At 39.2% G+C, this 14,204-nt stretch overlaps 1 protein-coding gene across 1 annotated transcript in view; it reads right to left on the bottom strand.

Moving 5' to 3' along the window:
• LOC106043254 (complement C4-A-like) overlaps positions 1–14,204 on the bottom strand; it is a 57,478-nt gene that overhangs the window by 18,699 nt on the left and 24,575 nt on the right. The window contains exons 11-25 of the mRNA XM_013192615.3: positions 13,579–13,694; positions 12,653–12,820; positions 11,718–11,915; positions 10,122–10,313; positions 8,976–9,125; positions 8,416–8,542; positions 7,984–8,055; positions 6,924–7,127; positions 6,311–6,422; positions 6,015–6,085; positions 5,280–5,419; positions 4,108–4,320; positions 2,751–2,802; positions 2,150–2,230; positions 897–1,100 (exon numbers count right to left, since the gene is read on the bottom strand). Coding sequence (XP_013048069.3) covers positions 897–1,100; positions 2,150–2,230; positions 2,751–2,802; positions 4,108–4,320; positions 5,280–5,419; positions 6,015–6,085; positions 6,311–6,422; positions 6,924–7,127; positions 7,984–8,055; positions 8,416–8,542; positions 8,976–9,125; positions 10,122–10,313; positions 11,718–11,915; positions 12,653–12,820; positions 13,579–13,694 — 2,100 coding nt within the window. The remainder of the gene's footprint in view (positions 1–896; positions 1,101–2,149; positions 2,231–2,750; positions 2,803–4,107; positions 4,321–5,279; positions 5,420–6,014; positions 6,086–6,310; positions 6,423–6,923; positions 7,128–7,983; positions 8,056–8,415; positions 8,543–8,975; positions 9,126–10,121; positions 10,314–11,717; positions 11,916–12,652; positions 12,821–13,578; positions 13,695–14,204) is intronic.

The following is a 14,204-nucleotide window of genomic DNA, read 5'->3' on the forward strand; positions in this document are numbered from 1 at the left end:
GATAAATGGGCAAAGACTTCCATTCAGCAACTATTAGCATGTTTTTTTTTGATCTCCATTTTTACCTTTCTTCTTCAGTAGGCTTTATGCCATGTGCACACCACTACAATTAGAAAGATCCATGATACCTGAAACAATACTGATAGCAGTCAAGCTCTGTGTTAGTGCCTGTGAGCTGAGACATCTCCACTTCCAGATGCTGTGGCCCTGGCTTTGGTGTGCATTTAACATCATCTTTGGACTACGTCTTGCAGTGGGCTCTTGAAGAAGCAGCCCTTCAGCTGTCCTCTGTGCTAGGAGACTGCTTCCCTGGCTTTGTCCAAGGAGTTGGAGTTATTCTAGCTCATGTAATAAATACCCAGGTGTGGAAGAGAAAGTGTTAATAGTATGATTACCATTGGGAGTTTCCTTAGTGGTACTGCTCTTGCCAAAAACAGACATCTGCAGCAGAGATGCCTATATTTGAGATGGTCATCTTAAGCAGCATCTATGACCCAGGGGGAGAAAATAGCATTTTTAGAACATGATTCATCTTGATCTCTTTTGCACTTCTACATTACTCTGAAATGATTCATGTTCTGCAACTGCCCATTTACGTCCATTTGATCTGAGAAGAGTTAATGTTGATCAGCTCATATTTTACTTTCCGCTTCTAAATTAGGCAAGAGAGAGGGTGGACTGTGAATGCCAATACTCTGCAATGTCAGGTACAAGCAGACAACCACCTAAATCTTCCTCACTGGTTTTGTTTCTCATGTCTGTCTACAGGTTGTCAGTGGCATTTCTGCTTGACTGCGTTAAGACAATGCTCACTCCTTTTGCAAGCGGCAATGGTTAATGTGCAATGCAAGGAGATAAAGCCAATGTCAGTTGGTGTCTGTGTTTTTCCTGTGTACCTTTTTCAATCATCTTGATGGCTTCAACCTTCCGTTCAGGATTAAAGTTCTGCCACTGCTCGCTGGCATCCAAGTACTCAATAGCGTAGACCGTGGGGGCCATCTTCACCATCGTTTGCTCTGCACAGCCCGTGGGCACCTTAATAAGTTTCTCAATTCCATTGAGATTAAGACAGTTTTCAACAGAATCACCCATGGGATCTCCTGTTGTAAAAGACATAAGCCATAAGACATTCTATATTTCAAGCTGACTGATTTAACATGAATAAATGCAATACTAACCACAGTGACACTCCAGCACGCCCTGATTACACAGTTGCCTGATACTTCTCATTATTAAACAGTTTGCAGCCACTTATGTCTATAAGGTTGGAGAAGAACAAGGGTGAGCTCCCACGCCCTGGGAAAGCTGGAGGAAGGAGGCTGGGACAATGAAGGAGGATGGAAGAGAAAGAGTCCTGAGGCTGTTAGAGGCAGGCAAGCAAGGAGCAGGGGAAAGACTGGTGCCTCAGGTTCAGACTAGAAAGGTCTTGTCAAACCAGACTTGATCCTCCCACAGATGGGAAGAAAAAACAATAGAAATCATGCCTTAATCATGTCAAGCTTCTGGGGCATTTTTTTTTCCTCTACAGTTTTCTCCTTTAATGAGTTTAAGTATGCCCATACTTCAGAACAAGGATTTGAAATGGAATAGTCTTTGCGTCAAGGATGCATTATTGTACAGTTCCTGAGAAAAATATTTTTTATCTTTAATAAGAATATTAGATGTTTTTAAAATACATATGCATGAGCATATGTATGTATAAGATTATTTGATTAAATTAATATATGATTATATCTTCTCTTCAGAAAAACAGATCTTTCCAGAATTTATACATCAGAGTCTGGCATCCTTATTTCTGAAGAATAAAGAAAATTTCTACAGGGCTACACACAGTGTGGGGTTACTAAAGAAGGTGAACTCTTCTTTCTTCTCTGGCCTTCCCAGAAAGTTAGCCTCAGCGCAGTGAGGCAGGGTGGACCGCATAAAGGTATTATATCCAATACAAGAGAGAAGGAGTAATTAGAAAGAGGTGAACTACTGGATTAAGCTAGGGGCTGTTTTCTTTTGTGACTCAGGCATGTAAGGCAGACCATTTTGATCATGGTAAAAAAACTAGGAAGAAATGAAGCCTTGGTGTTCCAAAATGAACAACACAAGGTGTGTTTCTCTTCTCACCCACAGAAATTTATTGATGGAAAATAACATTTACCTTTCAGGTTAACAAATACATGACTGTCAGAACCTGGTACCATATTAGATGGTCTGTTCAGATCCAGTGTATGGGACTTTACTGCAAATAAATAATAAATAGAGATCTACATCAAAACTCTTCAAGCATAAAAAAGTACAGTACAATTTTAAAACACGCTTTTAATTAAATGTCTTACAGCTGATGAAAATTACAACAGAATTGTTATCAGAAATATTAAATGAAAGTTATGAAAGAAGATGCTTATCTTTCTTAAATTTATTTTTCAATCATCAACAATATTTTTTGCTTTAAAGAAAGATTTTTATTTCAATTCTTTATTTGATTCTTTTAAATCTATGTTAAGATCCATTACTGAATAAAATAGAGGCCTACTTAATATTTTAAAAATGCTACCTATAAACACAGATGTAATACAAATCAATTCCAAACATTTAGAATTAAATTATTTTTTTTCCTAAGTTTTTTACTATGTTTTGTTTGAAGAGTATTTTTACCTTATGAAATGCTTCACCACAGCTGTCAGATATTCACATCAGGCTTTACAACCCCTATTCCTATCCCAGACCTGATCTGTATCTAACCCCTAAGTGTAACTTACAGTCACTATTAATGCAAATTGTCTGTTCTTCTCGCTGTAATACACCTTCAGCCTGTATAAATGAAGAAAGAAAAGTCAAAACTTTTGCCACCACTCACACCTGAGATTAAGCTGCAAGACAATCATGATCTCTACCTTTTCATTATACCAGCAGATGGCAGAAATAGGTCATTTTGAAGTAAAATTTCTTTCCATGTAAAAACGAAGCTTGAAATCAGAATTTCAGTTTCCCAGTTGAAACACTAATGAACTGTACTGATTTTTTGTTATTACTGACATATTTCCCGATGAAATTATTTTAACCAAAGATAAACCAGAAAAATGAAATTTTGAAGTTTATTCTCAGCTTTGTGACTGTGCAAGTCAAGTTCACAGGTGCACTTACTTATATAAACCTTTCTTCTATGAAATCCACCGAGTTCTGAGTTTATCTTGTTGGTAAAGCTCAAAGTTTTTTCCCTTCTGATTTCCACACATTCATCATTAAAAAGCCTGTATTTTAATAAAGCTTCTTCTACAGACAATTTTATTGTTTTGGTGTACCACTGAACTATTAGACTGTGTCTATCTCTAGAACAGTTATGGTCTGTAACAACAGCAGGTCCCCAGCATCCCATGCATTATCTTTGCCCACATGGTTGCACCTTGGCACTAATGGCACCGAGATTCATATTCTGCACTTTTCGTGTGGATTGAAAATGGCTCTCAGTGTCCTACTTGGATTCTGTAATGAGTCTGTGCAGATCAGTGCTGACTTTTGAAAAGTAATTTTTTCTAAAAGGCTTAGAAGAAAAGGCTAAAGTTCAATTTTCAAACTGAAAAAAAAAAAGAACCAATTTATCAAATAACCAATACATTGCCTTTGTTTGCCTGTATGTGTTTTACCTCTGCAATTGTTAAGCTTGAAGATCCATTAAGTAGATATACAATAATAGGATTAAACTTTATGTTTAGCAGAAGCTACTTACTTCTCAAAGTATTACTAGATGAATATCTTCAATCTTGGCTTCATAAAAGAAAAAGAATATTTGCAAATGTTGATGAAGCAGGTGGAAGTTAAAGATTAAGAAATGAACACTGACTGTCTGAAGGATGTTGTTGCAATGCCACTGGTAGAAGGATGCCTTTTTGTCTTTCCATGTATACTACTTACAAGCTCGCCACAGATTTTCTTCCCCCATTTTTTTTTTTCTTCCCCCTGTTATAGCTCAGTCTTTGCTGAGAAACAGGTTTTATGAGATTGCTTCCAGCCTTGTGTTTCTTCAACCTCTCCACAAGAGCTCCACACATCGAGAACATTATATTTGAGGAGCAATAAATATTCATGAAGTGTCCACCCTCAACTAGCTCTACTTACCATAACATTGAGGTTCTTCCTAACACTATCGCCATGCCCTGAGGTTTGGTCAAAAGCAGAAATAGTAATTGGAATTTCTCCCACAATCAGAGGAACAACTGAGAAGTAGGCTGGTGTTGCAGAGTTCCCCTTAACCAGCAATTTCAGCTGCACTGACTTCTCTGTGGCCTCTGCAGTGCATAGCCCCTTCACGGCATCCATCGTCACTGTGACCTGTGGGGACAAGGCAAGGCCTGCAGTCAGGGCTCGTGAATCACCGCATGGGGAAATGCTCAGCTCCATCATGTCGAGATAAGAGTGGGAAATGAGAAACAGATATAACACAAGGCTTTTGCTTTTGCCTTTGCTTAAAAAGGAAACAGCAATACAGACATTTGGCAAGAGAGAAAGTGATTTCCATTCAGCTCCCTTGAATTTCCTCTGCTTGTATTGGGCTTGCGTGGCAGTTTTGGCAGCAGAAGGGCTGCAGGGGTGGCCTCTGTAAGAAAAGTCCAGAGGGTGCCCCATGTCAGATAAAAGCCAGCTCCAACCAGCTCCAAAGGGACCTGCCCCTGGCCAGAGCCAAGCCAGTGAGAGATGTTGGTTCTGCCTCCATGAGAGCAGAATTAATATGGCCTGAAGGAGGCTGCAGCCCATGGAGGGCCCCCGCAGGAGCAGGCCCCGGGCCGGAGCTGCAGCCCGTGGAGAGGAGCCCACGCAGGAGCAGGGGGCCTGGGGGGAGCTGCCGCCCGTGGGGGACCCGTGCTGGAGCAGTTTGCTCCTGGGGGATGGACCCCGTGGTACGGAGCCGTGTGGGAGCAGTTCTAGAAGAGCTGCTGCCTGTGGGCAGCCCCCGCAGGCTCAGTTCGGGAAGGACGGCATCCCGTGGGAGGGACCCCACGTGGAGCAGGGGCAGAGAGGGACCGTGAAGGAGCGGTGGAGACGAAGCGTCAGGGACTGACCGCAGCCCCCATTCCCTCTTCCCATGTGCTGCTTGGGGGCGGAACTAGAAGAGAGTAGATGGGAATGAAGGTGTTTTTAATTTGCTTTTAATTTCTCACTGCTCTGGTCTGTTAGCCATAGGTGGCAATATTCATGAATCACCCTATACTGAGTCTGTCTCTGATATTGATCTATCTATCTATCTATCTATCTATCTATCTATCTATCACACTAGTTGATGGTAATATTACCTGGAGATCATCAGGCAGATAGTTGTAAACCACTGCTTTTATTTCCAGCTGTTCATGTCGTTTAACTGAGTATGGTAATCTCAAGGACACAAAAAAGTCTTTGAAAACGTCAAAGGTGTGCGGGTCAGCTATGCAAAATCCTAGGATAGGAAAAAAACAACATACTTGAGAATTACACATTTAACATTAGTCAAATAAAAGTGTCTGGAAGTTTTTTGTCAGGTAAAAATTGGCAGTGATGTCAGTAGCTTTTGTGAATGAAATGTGGCCCAGCTTTCCCACAAAAGCTATGTTTAAAACATAATGACCTTTCTTCACGCTCTGTAAACAAACTCCGTGACCATTACTGAACCCTTGTTTGCAGATGGTCAGAAGTCACTCCCTCAAATATTAAAATACAAAGCAGTGTTATCACCACTACCTTTCTTGTGTAAGATAACAGCTGTGTGGAAAATAAATTAGAAGGTTTAGAGATTTGGAAGAAAAGAATACTGCTCTGAGTGTTCAGTACAACCTCCTTTGTAGCCCACTTCATCCCATTTTTGTAAACATGCATCTATCCTTTAAATTCCAGCTTTAGTATGGCACAAAAGAGAGGAGTAAACATCATGGTAAAAACCCTTAGTAGTTTTTCAGTATAGACTGTCTTGCTTTGTCAACTTGATATCTGTTTTGAAAATTACACATTCTCTATTCATCTGCATAGAATAACCCAATAGAATAACAATAGTGTACCTTTCTGGGGAGATATGCTTATTGCCTGGACTTCCCAGGTAGTTATAGAGTCAGGAGCAATGTTGTTTACACTAAGAAACACAAAATAAAATGTATTAAGAAGGATGTATATGTGTAAACATTGCTATTTGCTGAACGTTGAGTATTGTAAGGGAAAAAATAATCCCTCGGTTGTAGAGACAACACACTTGCAAATATTCTGAATTCCTCTGCATCAGATAACATATACAACTGATATTTATATACATTTTACTGTACAAACTTAGGTGCATTCATCTAGTCAAATAATACAGTACCTATGATTTCCAGGATTTTTCACTTCTTTAAAATTCCACCACCAGCTCTCAGGAAAATAACTGCGTAAATTGAGAGACATTTCATCAAATACTTCTTCTTGGTCATCAAAGTCTGTAAGACAAAAGTGGGGTTTCTCTTCTGAGGGTTTTGGCTGGTGACCTTCCCCTGTCTAGCAGGGCATCTGACAGAGAGAAGGTAGCGTGAAAAGTACTGAAAATGAAAAGACTTCATCTGGGTTTAATCCTGTGCATTAAAAACAGAACGAAACAAAACAAAACAGAAACCCCAACATCAATGACCAAAGATTTTCACTGGAAAAAATAAAAATAAAAATAAAAAAGATAATAATTCTAAGTTCAATAATTGTATGTTGCCAAACAAAGAAAATATTCCCCTATTCCCCTTAACTAATAAGTGGCAAAGATGTTCCCACCATCACATATTTGTGACAGGGAATAAGAACCATGGTAGCAGAGATCACTTTGAATATGGTCATTCTCAATGTGAAGGGTTTTTTTTGGTGACAGTAGCAGAGTAGACAACCCTTAGCCCTCCCTTGCTCCCCTGTGAAGGGTCATTTTCTTTAGACAGTTGCATGTCACCATTCTTTACATCGTGCCAAGCCCACTCTGATTTTCTTCTTCGCTGCCTCCTTCCTGAGGGCTGCGGCTTTTTCACAACAGGTCTTGAAAGCCTCTCTGCATCCAGGGGAGCCAGCCACCTTTGATAGTCTTTGCAGACAAGAAAACCTCATGGGAATTAATTTCATTCCATCTTCACAGCATTTTCGTAGACCAGGGTCTTGATATTTGCTGACTGCAATGTAAATAAAGCCCAGAATTAGTGCTGTGGAAGCAGCAGGAAGTGTAAAGGTGTTCATTGTGTTCATTCCTGTCATTACTAGCAGTTAATATTAAGTTTGTTAATATTGCAACAGTCTACCTGCAGCCAGGGACCTACTTTCCATTCTAAAAACAGTCCACAAACACAGGAGCAAAGCATGGATCCCACCCCATCTTAAATATTCTAGTGCATGCTTTCACTTCAAATTGAGACTGCAAATTAAAAATGTCCCCTTGATATGTTGGAATTAGAAATCATGATAGAAATAGTCAAGGCTGTGTGTTTCAAGCCCTGGTGTCTTCTGTCAAGGAAATACCAAAAATCACCTTGTGGAAATTGGTCTAAAGGAACACTTAAAAAAAAAAAATCATTTATTACATATTTTTTTAATTTAGGCCCAATATTGTACTGGCACTTCTCTTACTTGGAACACAAAGTACCAAAGCTGGCACAACTCTGACGCAGAATGTCAAGGAAAAAAAATGAGGGAGAGGCAATAAAACAACTTCTGTCTATAAAAATAATTTTGAAAAAATGTAAGGCCACAACTGATTCCATAACATGGTATCTAGTTGAAGTACCTCACATCTGGGTTTATTATAAAATGGTGAACTAGTTTTCATGCCCATCCAGGCTGATCTTTGCTTTTGTTTTTTGGGTTGTTTTGATAGATGATGCATCAGGTCACAAGGCATAGTATACACACATGTTCTAGGTTAAATCACGTAACACAAGAACTGGGACTATGACTATCTTGGTGTCCTTTACTTGGTTTCCCAGCAGATCCCCTCTACCAAGCCTTTCAGAAAACCTAGCTGAGTGAACATACCAATTCCTGAAATTTTCTGACGGAAATCCAAAGATCTCTTCTGTCTTCTGGCAGCTTGGAGGCATGTGTACCCTGAGAAAGCAGAACAGAAGAGCTTGGTTACGACACTATGGCAATAACAGCCTGACCATTCAGGTCACTTGTGGAAGGACCCACCTCATTCACAGAAGACCTGCCTTTTGCAGAGGCACCTTACAGCCCCAGTCAGCTTTGGCTGACACCAGGTGAGCTGGGTGTCAAAGGACCAGCAGCCAACATCTGGGCTGTCTCGGCTCTCATCACCCAGTGGAAGAAAAGGAAAAGAAAAATCCAGAGGGAAGGTGGTTCTTACAACAACAGCATGATGAAATGTTTTAATTTTCAAGCTATCAGCCGCCCCAGATGTATAGTGATTTGTACAAACAACTAAAGTAAAGGGCAGATTTCACTTACCTTCCCGAACATTGGATTTAATTGTATCTGATAAAAAGGCCAGACCAACATCAGTAAAAACTTGAGCACTATCTCTACCACCACCTGCAGAACATCCAAGATCATACGAATTCATTGCATTAAATACCTGCCAAATAAAATAGCATAGATAGATTGCACACATTTGCAAAAGTATTATTATTATTATCATTTATATTATAAAATTCTTACTACCTTTGACTTGCAAAGCTCATCTGGTGGTATGAGCTAAACTTGGAAAGTGAGATTAAAGCTGAGGGATGTTTTAGTTGGCACATAATTTCAATTAATGCTTTTTTTTTTTTTTTAATGTACAGTCTCATCTGATGTAGCATGGAAATTCCAAGACTGCTCATTTTAAATCTATCTTAACTTGCAAGAACAAAAACATTTTCAAGTTTAGCAAAGCATTTTTTTATGCTTAATTTTTTTATGCTTGATTAAGCATTTAATAGCCACTAATTTCATTTCATTCTCTCATTAGTCATGGAAAATTTTTCTTGACTAGTAGATCTGATATTTTCTTCTTAAAGTTTTCTTACCTTTTTGGCTGTAAGTTTATTTTTCTTGTTTAGAATAAAAACTGCTTTATCAACCACAGCTAAGGCAATTGTTCCCGCATGGTCCGTTTCAATCAATAATTTGACGTTGTCTGTTGGTTCATACATCTGATGTTCTGTTCTCACTTTAATCTAAACAGAAAATATTGAAACAAAAATGCCACATCTGTTAATAAAGTGCAAACACTCTTTGGGCAAGGGATACTATCAGCTGTGTCTGTCAGCAGCATGAGGCTGGGGGATGTTTCCATTATGCAGTGTTTCTGCATGGGATCCTGCCTTCTGAAAGAGGTGGAAGCAGATACCTCCCACTGGTGAACAAAGAGGAAGGTTTAAAGTTGTGTGTGTAGGATATTGGGCATTACCTTTCAATGGGACATAAGCACCAATGTGAATTAAAAGTATGTGTAAGGGCTTTGCTGAACCAGGGCTTTCAATATAAGTTTGAAGCAACTCTTTGTTATTTTCCGATGAAAACAAAAGTAATTTTGGATGGCTAACACTTCAGCAGTTGAGTTTCATGCTATAGTGAAAAATATTCTTTTGTTTTTGTTTTTGTTTTTACTTTATAATACCAAAAGGAGGAGAAAGGTGAAAGAAAAGTGTAGGACTCCTATTTTATCTGCATTTCTTTTTCTACTGGAAAGAATTGTTAAAAAGTGCTTTTGAAGTGCTACAAAAATTCAGAAAATAATTAAAAAAAGAAACTTGAAAATTACTTAAAATTCCTTTTTTTTCCTGAAAAGTTCACTTCACTTTCCTTCATTTGATGAATCTCACTGCAGAAAGACAAAGCTCTCAAGGGATTCTCTCAGGAGTCCTACTGGCATTTCCCTGTGGACTTCTATTATCTAGGCACTTACATTCTGAGATTTACCTTTATGAAACCATATTTTTTATCTTTTTGAGGCACAGCCTGTCCTATAGAAGAAGATTGTCTCTGACATCATCCCTGTGAGCCTTTCCCATCTCTACCTTTTAGCAAGAATCCTGATGATTTCATTTTTCAATAAAAAATGAAAATTTCCATCATGCCTTTCACTTTTCAGCAGCAGGTCTTCACTCTCTCTGATGATTTTTATTATCATTTTGGCATACAGAAGCAGAAGCTATTTGCTTTAAAAGTACCTTTCCTTCACAGACGTCCATAACATCTACCCATACAGAATCAGCAACAATCTCTTGACGGCCCTGGTTTTCAACGAAGTAGTAAGCTAAGAAGCGAAAGGTGGGCACCATCTTCTCAGTGATTTTGAGGTTTATTGCTTTGTTTGAGGAGGGAACCCTTCCCAAAAGCTCAGCTTGTCCCTTTGCCACAACCTGCAAAGTGGAAACAAACATAAGAGAGAGAACGAGCATAGTGAAAACACAATAGCTTGGGCAGTACATTGCATAATATATATATTTTTATATATATATTATGCAATATACATATACATATATATATATATATATATATGGGGCCATCTGAAATCCTCACAGACTTCATTTAGGGTACCAAAATTTGGCAGAGATCCTCACCGCCGAGCTCTGGCAGTGCCCGCATCACCCTGCCTGCCCAGTGCTACATCTTGCCGGAGCCCAGACGCAGCAACTCCAACCCTATGCTCAGCTCTCTAATTAAAACAGCCCCCTGCAAACCTAAATGTAACTCCTTGGGATACAATTATTCAAACGTATCAAAGTCCTATTAAAAATAAATGGGAACTGTTGCGCATGATGCTTAGCAGACTGGGAGATTTTAGCTGCCAAGGAAAATTATGAGGAAAAGAGAGAGAAAGGGAATTTAACACATTTGACATTCAACAGATTCACTCCTGGAATGTATCCATAAACATATTTGTCTCCTTCAGCACATTAAATAACTTTGCATGCCTGATCCTACTTGAGCGCAATTGTATCCTGGCTTCTGCATTTACAGAACTATCTTTGGATCCAATTTCAGGATGCTATCTATGACCCTAAAAGCCAATGACTTCTGTGGCCCTTCATGACATGTTCTGTTGGAGATGACAGTGACTTGCCTGTTAACTGATATCACCCACATAATTATGTAAACATGATGCGTATTGACCTATTTGCTCTAGACTATTAGAAACTACAGAACAAAATTCATGGTCATGTCTCCTTCTCCAGAAAAAAAAAAAAAAAAGATTATTATGAATCCAAAAATATATTTAAATATATATAAATAACAGAATTGTAGAAATACTTTTGGAAGGGACTGGTGGCAATCTCTGGTCTAAACGTCTGCTCAAAGATTGGCCAGTGTAAGTAGATCAGATGTTTTTTTTTCTAAGTGAGTGTTGAATGCTTCAGAGGGTGGCAATTCCCTAAACTCTCTGTGGAAATTATTTCAGTATTATATTCATCATTAGTGAAAAGATTTTTCCAAAATGAATCTTCCAAGCTACAGTTTTGCCCCTGGCTCAATTTTGTGCCTATCCATATTGGATGGCATGGCCATATTGCATGGCACCACCTAGGAAAGTGTGTCTATGTTATGTCTGTAATTCCTCCTCAAGTAACTTCAGGTTGTTAGTAACTCTCTCTTAGCCTCTTCTTCCCCAAACTGAAGAAGCCCAGCTGGCTCAGCCTCTCTTGGTAGGTATCATCTCAGCTGTCCTTCATTGGACTGGCTTCCCATATATTAGTAAATAAACAGATATTCCAGAGAATATCAGTTCCAAAAAAAAATTAATTATATGCTGCTATTCCATTTACCATATAATAGAAATAGTCAATCTTTCCACTGCCAGTCTGATGAATGTCGTTCAAAGTAACACGTAAGGTATCTCCAGGTGCCAAGACAGTATGTGGGATGCTGATGCTGAGGTAGTTGCTGTTAGCAGACTGGTATCTTTCAGCTCTGATACTGGCTTCTGGTGATTCTAATTTTTCTTTTCCTTCTTCAGCCTTTACCTGTCAGGGGAGAAAAGGACAGAGTAAGTGCCCCTTAAGAGACAATAAGCAGTGTCACTCAATTCTTATCTTGCTGGGTTATTTAGAAAAAGCTGGAAAATGAGATGAGTCCCTACTGAGACGTCATTAGCAGAACCTGGCATCAAAAAACCATGATTTTCATTACCTTATTTCCTGAGGCTACTTGGTCTTTTGCCATATTTGTGTTTGATAGTTTTCAGGTTTGTCTTTTTCTGAATCAGAATCTATGGTTTAAAATCACATAGTGGTATTTCAACAGCTTTTATCTCTTTTATATTGTGCACATAATTGAATTCTCTGATGTAGTCCAGATGTAGACTAGAGTCTGTATTGCACATGGGCTTTTCCTACATCCTCTTCTCATCATTTGTTGTCACTTCTCATGGTGTTATTATTTACAGTTCCATTCCCATCCCCCATGCCAAGAAAATGCACACCTGAACCACATAAAATCGAGCCACGACCCATACACGTATTCCCAAAGGTCTGATGTACAAGAGTGTCATTCACTTCAGTAAGGCATCCCTCAGGGCTCTGGTCTATGTATTATTTTATACAACCTTGACAAAGTTATGCAAAGTTGTGGTGTAAGAAATCATGTTCCATTCTCTGTGCTAACTTAATGAAAACCAAACATCTTCACAGTCACTTGCAACAGCCTTATGAGCTCTTCTCAACAACATGTTTTTAAACATGAATGTTTGGGTTTTCTTTACCGTTATTTGAAGTGTTTTGGCATCTGCAGGGATGTCGAATGTAAAGGGGATTAGGCCCTCTTTATTAGAAGGTGCAGTCTTCTTCATGGAGGACTTTCCAGGTGAGGTGACAGTAGCAGTTACAGACAGAGAGGCAGCAGGAGAGCCATCAACCAAAGTGACAGAGGCCTATTGCAAAAAAAAAAAAAAAAAAGTCTAAAAAGTCTTTTTCCATTATTTGAAGGACATTCCTGGGTTTAAAAAATGCCCACAAACAAGAAGCATTTTTTTTTAATAAACTGAAAAGAAATACAATACTCTATATATTAGCATGCGAAAATTGCAGCTCCAAGAGAAAAGGGTAGCGATTGACTCAGTCTGGATTCCATCTAAGATAAAAATCAATGAACACAGATTAACAGCTGCTCCATATTTTCATGTAGCATCTGTTGCAGATCTCATCAGATCCCAGAGATAGTTTACTTTAACAGATTTTAGATAAATTGCTAGCCTTAACTGCTTGTAGAAAATTTTGTAGGAAAACTTGAAGGTGTGAAGTTTAAAAACTCAAAAACTTAAATGCACTTTTAAAAAAGTCAACACCCTGTATTTCAGTTTTCAGAACTTTAATATGATACGGGATTGATCTAATGCAATGTGATTCTTTCAACCTTTCCATAATGAAAGAGGAAGAGACTGCTATGTGTTTTATAAACCATTGCAGTGCAACAGTGCACAGATGACTTCCAGAACAGAAACAGAATTTTCTGGCTTTGATTTCCCTGCTCAAGCTGAAGACAAACCAGAAACACCAACAGTAGCTCCTTGTTGGTCCTGTTCCTGAAGGTCTCTCCTACAAAGCTCCCACTGGATCAGATAAGGATTTTATAAACAGAACAGATATAAATCCCTTGCTGTGGAAGCACAGATAGCTAAATACTACATACCACAACAGAGAAGGCGGCTCCAGGCACAAAGTACTTTTTGGTGTTAGACAGATCAACCACATAAGGAGATTTCACAAACTTCACATTGCTGAGTTCCTCTTCCCTCATCTCTCCACCTGTTAATACCAAACAGTATGTGTTGCCGTGAGAGCAGTAACTATTTACTTGCTTATTATGGTTTTCCATTTTTATGATTCATCCCATTTTAAGCCCATTTTAAGCAGTGCATACAAAGCAAACTAGAATATGATCCACCCCCAAAGAGCTTCAGTCCTGAGAAGAGGAAGAGATGGATATGGACCAGCCACGGCAGGATCAATGCAATGGCAGTGCCAGGTGTCTGCTGCTCCAGCAGGATGGCACCGGCAGCTGCCTGCTCTCCGCAGCTTGGAAATGGAGAACTGCAAAGGGCTGTGTTCCTCACAGCACAAAAAATTCACCTCTTAACACATTAGTTGGTTCAAGGCGTTTGTAGACACACAATGCACTGATACAGCAGTTGGTGCTTAGGCTGTGCACCTACCGCTCTGATCAGCTCAGGCTTCATTACTGGGGGAAGGCTGTGTAAAATCTCATGAAAAAGTCATTCAGAATCAGTAGGGGGACTTGAATCTTAAATCTCTAGT

Source organism: Anser cygnoides, chromosome 1 (genome assembly GCF_040182565.1).
Source record: "Anser cygnoides isolate HZ-2024a breed goose chromosome 1, Taihu_goose_T2T_genome, whole genome shotgun sequence".
In the NCBI taxonomy this organism is placed as follows: domain Eukaryota; kingdom Metazoa; phylum Chordata; class Aves; order Anseriformes; family Anatidae; genus Anser; species Anser cygnoides.